Raw genomic sequence first — 10,888 nt, forward strand, 5'->3', positions numbered from 1 at the left:
CAGGCTGGGAAGAGAAATGCTCTCCTGCCTCCTGTCTGTAAAATCAAAGGCATCACCAGCAAACTGCTGGCAATTTGGCTTCTGGTAATCTGCCTTTCCAGCAAAGTACAGTGAACACAAATCCAACTCTTTTCACATCCAATAATCTCCTCCATGGAGAAGCTGCTCTGGTCAGACAGGGTTCTGTGTCCCTGTGTCCCAGGCAGGTCTCCACACAGGCTCTTTTCCAGCTTCAGCATCTCAGTTTCCACCAATGCCCATTCAGGTTCCTGGCTCTAACAGTTGGATGCTTTTCTGATCCTCTCCAGGGATTTCAAGGCAGCAGGAGACTGGAGCTGGCCTTCTTAACACAGCCTACACCCTGTGAGGACTAAGTGACATCTGAGCCTCACCTCAACATGTTCAACGAAAAGAGCAGTGCCTCTTTGTCTCAGAAACCCACTCAGAAAAAGACTCGACCTCAGGGCCTCCCCTCCCCTGCTCTCTGCTGTGCTTGTGGACTCTGCATCATGCTAGCAGGAATCAACATCACTTTAGTGGGAGCTTTTGCCTTTGGGACCTTCCTCCCTGTCAACAACCCTCCCATCATCATCGGCCCCATCTTGTTAGTGGTGGCTTTCACCTTTTTCGGTGCCTGCTGCATCTGCAGCCGGAGACCCCCAGCTCATGGGGCCAGGAAATCCAAACCAGGTTCCAACATCGGGCTCATCAAACCTGGCAACACAGCCTTTGAAATCGAGACCAGTGAGCACACCGTGCAGGATACCACCGCTGTTCAGCTCAGCCCCACAAATTCCCCCATCTCCTCAAAAAAATCCACACCGGTTCATGAGAATTCCAAGACTTGCAAGCTCTTCACCATGGAAGGCAATGGCCCAGTGGCCAGGTACACCACGGGAGGAGACACAATACAGCTCAACCTGCCCAGGGACCTGGCAGCATCCTAAAGGCAGGCAGAGCATTGGATAGTAACCAGCCTGATGCTGCAATGGGTGGGCTGGAGATCCACGTTGTACCATCAGCCAGAGGGGTGGGGAAGTTGCTTGTGGAAAACCAGCAGACAGAAAGGTCTCTCGGAACCGGTTTAAGGAAGGTGGATGCAACAGCAGAAAAGTTCAGGTTTTTGCTGTGAAAGGAACATACCCATTACGTGGTTTTAATAAGAAAATTTATAAAGATGTTGTTGCGGAAGGATGACTCTCAGTTCCTGGGAATAGAGGGGGTTTCTTGGGGAGCAGATAGGGAGAGGAGAATGAATTAATTTGTGTAGTGGAACATAGAAATCTGATGGCTGGAGGAAGTAGCTGAAAAGTGACAGTTTCTTTCTCAGAAGTGAAGCAATTCATGAACGTAAAAGAAGCAGGAATGAAGGAAATTACAGCTTGCTGTCAGTCAGTCACAAGAAGATTTCAGCATTTTTAGAGGCAGACTTTATGGCAGTAAGGACAAAGCTGTGCATTTTCTACTGAAAAAAAACCAACATAAAGCAGTCTCCTCTCTGCTGGAAATCCTTGCTCCATCTTGCCTTCATTCGGGTGACTTTACCACCTCTTCTAAGAGACAATGAACCTCAAGGATTGTAATTAGTACTGGTATTTTCCTCGTGTTTTAATCAGGTTGTGCTGCAGCTGCGTTGCTCAGTGCATCATGGATTTTGGAAGGTCAGCCAGGCTGGATCCTTGGGGACAAGCTTGTGGAGTAACCAGAGGTTACAGGAGCCTGCAAATGAAATCTTTGGGCAATGATTATGTGCTGAATGTGAGGCAGCTTTCTTTCTGTCTTTTTTGTGGCACGCTGGCCTGAGACACACATCAGCTTGGGGCAAATAACTGTATGGGCTTCAGCATAGGTGTGACTCTATCTCCTTCCCTGGAGTGTCTGTGAGATCCATTGGGCAATCAGGACTGGATCTTCTTGCTGCAGGAAACTGTTTCAATGTGCTTGCAAACTGAAGGGCTGAGTTTGCAGAAGAAAATTTATCAAGACCTGTTCAACATAAAGACACCACCTCTGCCTCGGGCAGACCATGACCTGATGGATTGTTGCTGGAAAGGCAGCAATGTGTTCTCCCTGGGTGACCCTGGGTGGGAAGATGGGGCTGTGCTCATGGGCCTTTGCTCTGACTCCTGCAGGGGCTCTTCATGTGTTTTGTGAGATATGGGAGCAGGGGTGGGGAAGGACAAGGACAGCCATGCTTGGCAGGGCCAGTATGTGAGGAGGCAGAAGCAGCAGAGTGGATTTTGGGTAGGAAAACCTGCCTTTATGAAAATTCTGGATTTAAAATGGGTTTTTTTGCATTTTGAGAGACCAGAAAGTCACGTGGACGCATGATTGATTGTACCAGAGCTTTCCAAAGGCCCAGCTAGCCCAGCATCCCATTTCTGACAAGGTCTGGAGAAGAGCGTAAGGACAGGACAAAACCAACATGTTTTTGCCCAAAATGCTCTCAGCCTCCAGTGTGCTATTGGGAGCTTCTTGAGCTGGAAGTGGTACCTGTAGTGAGTAGCTCTGAATGGATTTCTTCATCATGACACAACCCATTTACACCTTGAATGCCTCTCAGCTTTCAGAGTCTGTGATCTTGCAGCAGGGAGTTCCACAGTTTAACAAGGAGGGTCTGAAGTGGAAAGACTGTGGGAGGGGGAGAAATTGTGACACAGCCAAGGCTCCTCTGGGCCACCAGCAGCCCTCTGCATGGCCAGGCTATGGAAGGTGCATGGCTGGTGTGCTGGGTTAAGAGGTGGCACGTGGTGGTGTGGGAGAGATGGAGAGAAAAGCCATGGTGCTCTACAGCCCATGCATGAGGTGTCCTGGTTGCTCTGGGGAGGTGCTGTGGAGCTGATGGCCCCTTTGTAAGCTCAGGTAGGATGTCACATTTCATTCTTTAATGAGAAGTAACCAATCTCTCTGTCTTAGTGTGGGTCCTCCTTGAGTGCTCCAACACTTTGCCTTCCTAAGCATCTCCATCTCCACCAAGGAATTACATCAGAGGGATTCTAGCAGAGCTGCTCTACCTGCCAGGAGGGGCTGCAGCAGGATGAAGGATGTTGGTATGGACCTGGGAAAGTGTGGGTTCAATTCCTTGGTAGAGCCTCCAGGTCCTGGGCGAATCAATTCATTGTGCTACTGCTCAGCTCCCTGCTTGTGCAAGAGAGGAAAATACCTGCTCCCAGCTCTGCTTAGAGCTGCTTTAAAGATGAACACATTGCCAAGCAACAGGGTTGGTATCAGCACACCTGAGTCTGGAGATTGCTTGAAGGTGGATGGGGCTGTAGAGTTTGATCTCTTTATGATCCTTTGGAGCTTATTTCCAGGGGCTGAGCTCTGCCTCCAGCACCAGCTGCCCTCTGGCACCCAGGAACTGCTGTTCTGGACAAAAAGCTCCCATGATTTTTGCCTGTCAGTGATTGCTGGAGCAATTAGGCAGAACAGCTTGCTGATGTAGGTTTGTTTCCCAGGCTGCTGGCTCACCAGCCTTTTGGAATAGTACACAACAAGCTGGAAGTCCTTTAGAGGCATTTCCCACCTGAGTATGGTGGCTACTGCAGCTTTTCTTGGAGCACTTGGAGAAGAAAAAAAACAAAATTCAAGTGTAACCATACAACTCCTTTCTCTGCTTGCAAACCAAGTCTGGAGTGTGCATACTGGAATGACTCCATATGGCAGCTGCATCCCAGAGTGCTACCAGAGATGGATGGTACAATGATGGATTCCATAAAAGTTGGAGGCAAAGGCTGTTTGGCAGGATTGGTGACAGAAACAGGACTCTGAGGGTCAGCTAGGAGTGTTGGGTGTTTCACTCTTGTGTTATGGCACAGGGAATCCTGACACAGCCTGGGATGCACATGCAGGTTGCCCAAAAGTTGGTGTTGTCCTGGGACCTGATGGCCCTGGGACCCAAGAGAAGACAAAAAGACTTCCACCACTGCAAGGTGAGCATGGGAACATCTGCTGCCTTCCAAGGTGTGAATGCCCTGCTTTTGCCTTTTTCTGTCTTTTGGAATTCCTGTGTCTGTCTGTCTGTCTGTCCACCTCCATGATCAGCCTTGACTTAGGTTGTCATGAATCTTGTGCCTCCTTGTGTAGCAGGAGACAGGGAGTTTCTTGTGCTCCAAGTCAGCGTTTTTGGTGTGAGTTGTTTTTGTTTTTTTTTACATTACTATTTACATGTGTGCAATGTGGAATTTGGAAAAGGCAGACTCATTAAAATAATTGAACTCAGAAAGTGTTTGGCCACCTTCTCTTTCATCTGTGCCAATGACTTTCTCTCTTCCCCAGGGACTGTGCATACCCCAAGGTTATCTCTGCTCCTTTTGCCTTCTGCTCCTCACTCTCCTGCTTCATTTTTCTTGCAGTGCAATGAACTGCAAGGAAAAAGCGTCTTCAGGAGTGTTTTTTGCTTCTTAAACACCATTTCTCCTTGAAGCCCTGGTTGTCTAAATGCCAATGCTACCATGGATTCCCACTATCTGTACTTAGGCTAACATAGGAATAGCCCAATTTTCTGCACGTGTTAGCCCCTGGCTGTGTACCTGTACAAACCAGATGTGAACTGGAAGTCTCCAGTTTATCTGGGACATGGGAAGAGCAGGTTTTAGGGCTGGGGTGGGTGAGGACTGTGGGGTGTTCTGAATTTAGGTTCCCTGGTGATGGAGGACTGGGCTGGATGATTTTTAGCTGCTCCTGCCCTATCCTGGGTACAGATGAGGTTTCATTTATGGTGTGGGGAAGGGGGGGAAGCTGTACCTGTATGTTTTTGTGTGTGCCTAGGATTGGTGCCATCACCTTTCTGTGCTCCTTCTGGGCTCAGCTCACTGTGGGCTCTTGGAGATGAGTCAAAAAGGGACAGCACAGTGAGAATAAAGAGGACTTGAGAGCCTTGCAAATTCACCTCCTCAAAGAGCTTCTATCCCATGTGCAGCCAAGTGACTCGAGATGAGAGGAAATCTCTCCATTCCAGGCAGGCTGGATGGTTTAAGACCTGGAAAATGAGCTGGCTAAGTAGGCTCCACTGACAATGTGTGTAAAATGAGAACCTGCCCCCTTCAGAAAGGATTTTTTTTTTTTTTTTTTGTCATTAGGCAGAACTCCCTGGAAGGGTTTTTCTTTTTTAAAAGTGGAACTAGAGAGTAAAGCAAAGAGGAGGGTTTGCTGAGAATCCACTTCTGCTCTCCTGGACCTTCAGCTTGTAGCATTCCTGCCACAGCACCTGCCCAGCGCTAACCTTGGCCCATGGGCTCCTCTCTCCATCTGGAAGAATAATAGAGAAACATTGCATGGAATTAAATTAGGTTTTTCTAATTTCCAGCTCAAATTTACTAATGGCAATTTATTGATGGAATTTATTGATTCCTTTTATCCTTGTACCAGCAGTGGCTTTTAACTGAGATACCTTGGAAAATGTGTATCCCTGCAACATTTTAGATTTGTTGCAGATCTCTTAAAGACTCCCTTCACTAGGCTGAGGTGCCCAACCCTTTCCATCTTTTCCACCTGTGAAATTCTCAGCCTTCCCCAGGAGCCCTCACTTTCCTCCTTGGTTTGTCACTCTGGTTTTGGCCATGAATGCTCATGAACTGCCATTTGTATACAGGACTCACAAGTCCACAACAAAGGTACAAATTTTCCCAGTCTCTCTTGTGCAAGAAATGGGGCATTTTCCCCTGGACAAGTTGTGGAAGAAGGGAAAAAAAAAATCCATAAAACCTCCCAAAAGATCTATGAAAATGTGAAATTTCCATTTGCAAATATCCTCTTTTTCAAAAAATAATGATTTTTTATTAATCATATTAATTTCCAGCCAGTTCATAGGAAATGTACTCAACTTAGGGATTGAAAGGCTGGTCTTCTCCAAACTGCCAAGTGCTCTCAGCTCAGCTGAGCTTTCAGTATCCGTGGGAGAGACCCTCAGACACCACGAGCTGCTCACTTCTAGATGCTCTAGGAGAGGCTTCTATGTCTGTTAAAACTCCTGGCTGTCAGACTGACTGATGACCCCAAAAAACTCAATTGGGGTGGCCTCAGAGTGACCCCAGGGTGGTGTGGAGCCCCAAGAGATGCTCATCTTCTGCAGCAGCAACCCCTCTACACTGAGTAAGGATATGGAGCATCTCCCCTGGCATTGCCTTACACTGTTTGCTCTCTCAGACTTCCTGGAGAAGCTGGGAGCTTTTTTCCCATTTTAGTACCAAAGTAAAACTCTTGGAGACTGGCTCCATGAAGTAGTGGCCAGTTTTGGGACTTCTGCTGTCCCAGCTGTCCCCATTGCTGAACTGGGAGCTCCAGCAAGGAGGGGACCACTACTCACCCAGTGAACCTCCAGGCTGCAGAAGACATCAGGACCACCAGGGTTGGTCAGCAAGGATTGCTCCATAGAGGCTTTGTTTCCATGGTTTTGTTCCATCCAATCGGCCAAGTCTGTGGAGAGGAGATTTCACTGCTTCCACCAGCAGATCTCCTGCTACTTTTAATCACTCACAGCCTCTCTCTGTGGGACTTGCTCATGCTGACATGGCTGTGAATTCTCAGAGCACAGAGGGGGTCAGGCCCGGGAGGACAAATTGTTTTTCAAGGCATCCTTGCACACAAGGAGTCCCCAGGAGTTTTTCCAGGGAGTACACATTCATGGGGAAATGCTGATTTCCTGAAATTGGCTTGTCCTGAGAATACATTTGTTGTCATGATGCTTTGGCAAGGAAAAAAACCTTCCCAGGTTGCAAATAAAATCTCCAAGCAATCACTTGAGAATTGCTCTATTACTCAATCCTCCAGGCACCCCTAAAATGAGATCTGGCTCGTTTCTCTCTCCACAGGAGGACCAAACTTCAAAGGCAGCTTTGGCACTGCTGTCCCTTACCAGACCCCCTGCTTTCAATCGTGTCCAAAAAGCCAGATCTTCCTGCATCCATACTTTTAATAAGCCATGCCTCCAGAGGGATGCATACCCTCCCAAAACCACTTAGGAAGCCTCTCCTGCTGAAATCTTTGCTGGAGTTTCTGGCATCAATCTGCTCTGACAGTGAACACAGCTTCATATGTAGCTCTCTGCCCTGGTGCCAGATGGGTATTTGATGAAGTTTGCTACAAAGACAGACAGAAAAAAATTACTTCTTTTGCTGCCCTGTTGGCAGAAAGGATGCTGCTTTCTTCCTTTGCTGTTGTCTTGGTATGAGAAACCAATGTGATCTGTGGTTCATCTTTTTCTGTCCAGCTGAGCCAGGCAGAGCTGATGATGTCATTAGGAGCTGATCCTCTCCCTTCCATTGCAAGGGGCTCTGGTCACTGCCTCTGGGGCTCTGCACTCTCTGTTTGGAGGCAGATTTTAAGCATGGCAAGGATGTGCTGCCAGCAAACCCAAAGGGTCTGGCTTCTGCAGCCTCCTGAGGGGTGAGCACATTTCTGCAGCCCACATCCTGTGGTGGTTGTGCAAATAAGCAGCCAGCTTTGGTTTCAGGGCTGGGAACCTTTTATGGGGCCACTGAGTTCACTGCAGATAAATAACCTTTGGCTGGCAAGAGCAGCTGCACCTGGGAGCAGCAGAGATGTTTGCTGCAGGGGGGTAAACCCAGGTCACAGAGTATGGAAAAGTCCCCGATGTTTTCCTCCCAGCTTCATGCTGTGTGATGGTCTCCAAATGGCTTTTCTTTCTTATTCTCCATTTGCAAGCATATACCATGCCCCAAGCCAAGCCAGGTTTTTCCTGCATCCTTGCTGGATAAACCCTTTTGCATTGTCATAAATCCCTAGAAATCCCCCTGGATGTGGTCTGTGGCCAATGGTCCCATCCTCAGGTCTGGTGCTTGGCTATGTAGGTGCAGGTAAGGCAGACCCTCCTCTGGGTAAAGAGAAAGACAGTGGGTGAAGAAGGAAACTGAGGAACAGAGCTTAAAAGGGGACCTCATCTTAGAGCAAAGCATTAATTTTGCTTTTCCCAGAGGATAAAAAACTACAACTCTCAGCACCTGCAGCATCCTGGGGCAAGGACTTCCACGCATTCCTGTGTTGTGCAGGGACCCATCTACTCCCATGTGCTGCCTCCATTTGAAGGAGAGGAGGGGGGAGAACATCTCTTTTCTCAGTTGAACCTCAAAACACACCTTTTAGGTGTGCTGCCTTTGGACACTCCATAAATAGCTGTAGGTTCAGGGCAGTGGTCTCTGAGGGTGAGAAGCACAGAGAAATATTTTCTCTGCAGGGAAATGAGCAATGGGCTCATTGAATGAGCCTGGTGGCTGCTGCTCTCTTGACATGCTGCATTTCTCTGAGAAGCTCTGGGCTACATATATTTTCATAGAGCCTCATTAAAGACATGAAAAATCACATTTGTTCTAAATAAGAGCTGTCTGCTGGGAGAATTAATTCCTCTGACTTAAGTCACATCCCTGGAAGTGTTGCTGTTGTCTTCAATTTCATGGCTCAGATGATTACGCTTTTCCAACACCCAAGAATAACAAGATTAGGGAATTTGTGGCAATGAAGGCAAAGAGGAGGAACTGGCTAAGAAAAAAGGAGCATAAATTGAATTTTTCTGTTAAAAGAAAAGGAAATGAGTTTTGCTTTCGGGAAATAACAGCAGGGAAAATTCCCTGCTTGAACCAAAGTCTCTTAATCTTAAGTAGTCTTAAATCTATCAGTCTTGTTGTCACATTCTGTTCATCCTTTTTGATGAACTTTTAAATTTTTTTTAAACAAAGCTTTTTAGCTTTGTGATCCTTAGATGTGGTATTTAAAGCTAATTTGGGAAGTATTAAATCCAATCTTGTGAATGATAAATTAGTGAAAAAAATGAGACTAAATTGGCAGGAATTGAGGTCAAATGCACCGTTGGTGTAGCTGCAGCAGTATTCTTCTGCTTCTCATTTCTGGCCAGACCTTTCTGGAGGGTTACACATCCTCATGAGGAATGAATGGGGGTCCCAGGAGCAGGGGAAGAAATTTGCCATCTATAAAATGAGTGGAACTACTGGGGAAAATGTATTCAGAGAGTCTGGTCTGTGTTTGAAAATGATCTTGTTGGAGACAGAATCACAGAATCAGTTGGGTTGGAAAGCACCTCTGAGATCATCAAGTCCAGCCCTTGATCCATGACCATTGTGGTTCCCAGACCATGGCACTGAGTGCCACATCAGTCTTAAAAATCTCTAGGGATGGAGAACCCACCCCCTCCCTGGGCAGCCCATTTCAATGCCTGATCACCCTCTCTGTAAAGAATTCTTTCCTAATATCCAACCTAAACCTCCCCTGGCAGAGCCAGAAGCAGCCAGAGATGGCAATAACCATCCCCCCATCAGCAAGGCTTTGGCTGCTCCTCTGCCCCTGCACAGCTGGAAAGGAAACCCAGGGACATGGCTCAAAGTGATGCTTTCCTCCCAGTGCATTTTGGTCCAAAGTGGGGCATTTTCAGGCAAGCTGAGTGCAAGACCACGGGCTGCTTGCAAGGCACAGCTGGTGGAGGGAACCCCCAGGACACGGGGGGAGGTGGGGAGCTGCAGGATCACCCTGAAACTGGGGAAGCAGAGAGCTTGATGGTTGGGAAGGAAGATGTTCTGAAGCAGGGCTGCTGGCTGCATGAGGACACGTGGCACAAGGCTCTGTGTGTGCACCCCAGGGTCCCAATGTCCCAGCTCAAAGGACCAGCAAGCTGACTTCTGTCTGCAGTGCTGGGGATGGGGAGAAGACACTCACCCACCTCGGGAGGGACAAGTGCTAAAGGGAAAGACTCTTCTTCCATGACACCAGGAGCACTTTAGCAGGGTTAACACTCGCAACATCATTAGGCTTAATGTTTCTGTTATTTGTGCTGCCAATTCTCTTAATGATGCTCCAGCAGCATGGAGTGGAGTGAGTCATAAAAGTAATTATTAACTAGGCTATGGCACTGAAAAGGCATCCAAGGTTCAATTCCACACCAGCCCTGGTCGATCTGGAAGGTGTATGCTCCTTAATGAGCAGATGCAAAGTGTGTTTGCTGGAGAGAGAAAAAGAGAGAGCCCATTCGGTGTGAAATATTTTGCCTTATTATTTTCCCAGGGAAATACAGAGCAGCAAGTGGAAGCAGTGAGTACCAGTACATCTTGCTCCCCACAATTTTAAGAGCCATTAAAACACAAGCACTCTGGGGTTCATCAGTGCCCCTGGGCCCAGACTGATGCAGGGACCCAGTGTGTCAGGAGCTGTATGGATAAGGAGGGGAATTAAACTGCGGCTGCCACTGAGACCTGGGATTCTGAGTAGAAATAAACAGGGAAAAGAGTGGGAGAAAGGAATGAACATTCCCATTTTGGAGGTAGGGAAGTGGGCAATGAAGTGATGTGACTCAGGTCACATGAGGATTTGGTGGCAGAGGAGAAAATGCTGCTTGGATTCACTGCACCTTGTTGCTCTCAGCCACCAGACCTCATTTTACCTGGATATGGTTTCTGTTGGAGGCACATGGCCACTTTTCCATCCAGATTTTAGCTGCGTTGACAAGAGCATGTCAATCCCCTCCCATCTGTCCTTCCTCTGTCTGAGGCTCCGGAGCTTTAGGAGGTTCAGCCCAGGACCAGAGCTGGTGCAGTGACACCAAACTGGCAGCTCCTGAAAGTTTCTATCAAAGACAAGAAAAGTGCTGTGGTGTGTGGTGGTCTGCCCAAGCTCAGGTTTCTGAAGACCTGATGGCTTCATGCCTAGGCACAGTCCTATCAGCCAGCAAGTAAATGACAGTGGTGTGCTCAAGTCACCTTTCCAAGGTGACATGCAATCTTTGATGGTTAATGGCATCTCTGAGGGTTTGGCATTTGGGAAAAATTGAGGAGCACACTTAACTAAGGACAAAAGAGACCATACTTGCATGTTCCCCCAGAGGAAAAACTGTGCTTGCAGATTCTGGAGCCCTTCCCTTGACATA

The 10,888-nt window shown here is 47.7% G+C and overlaps 1 protein-coding gene and 1 long non-coding RNA gene across 2 annotated transcripts; one reads left to right on the forward strand and one right to left on the reverse strand.

Annotated features, from left to right (window-relative positions):
* The first annotated feature begins 314 nt into the window (after window positions 1–314).
* Window positions 315–1,078, forward strand: TMEM275 (transmembrane protein 275). Its single transcript, XM_071750228.1, has one exon. It carries the CDS (start codon window positions 399–401, stop codon window positions 945–947), a length of 549 nt encoding a protein of 182 aa, XP_071606329.1. The 5' UTR covers window positions 315–398; the 3' UTR covers window positions 948–1,078.
* An 8,919-nt stretch (window positions 1,079–9,997) lies between these two features.
* Window positions 9,998–10,584, reverse strand: LOC139798744 (uncharacterized). Its single transcript, XR_011726951.1, has 2 exons — window positions 10,406–10,584; window positions 9,998–10,225 (listed from the first exon to the last, which is right to left on the reverse strand). It is a non-coding gene; the product is annotated as an uncharacterized lncRNA (long non-coding RNA).
* Between the last annotated feature and the right edge of the window lie 304 nt (window positions 10,585–10,888).

Source organism: Heliangelus exortis, chromosome 8 (genome assembly GCF_036169615.1).
Source record: "Heliangelus exortis chromosome 8, bHelExo1.hap1, whole genome shotgun sequence".
NCBI classification, from domain to species: Eukaryota; Metazoa; Chordata; class Aves; order Apodiformes; family Trochilidae; genus Heliangelus; species Heliangelus exortis.

Coding starts and splice junctions, on each gene's coding strand:
- TMEM275 (XM_071750228.1), top strand. CDS start 399: ATGTTCAACGAAAAGAGCAGTGCCTCTTTGTCTCAGAAACCCACTCAG.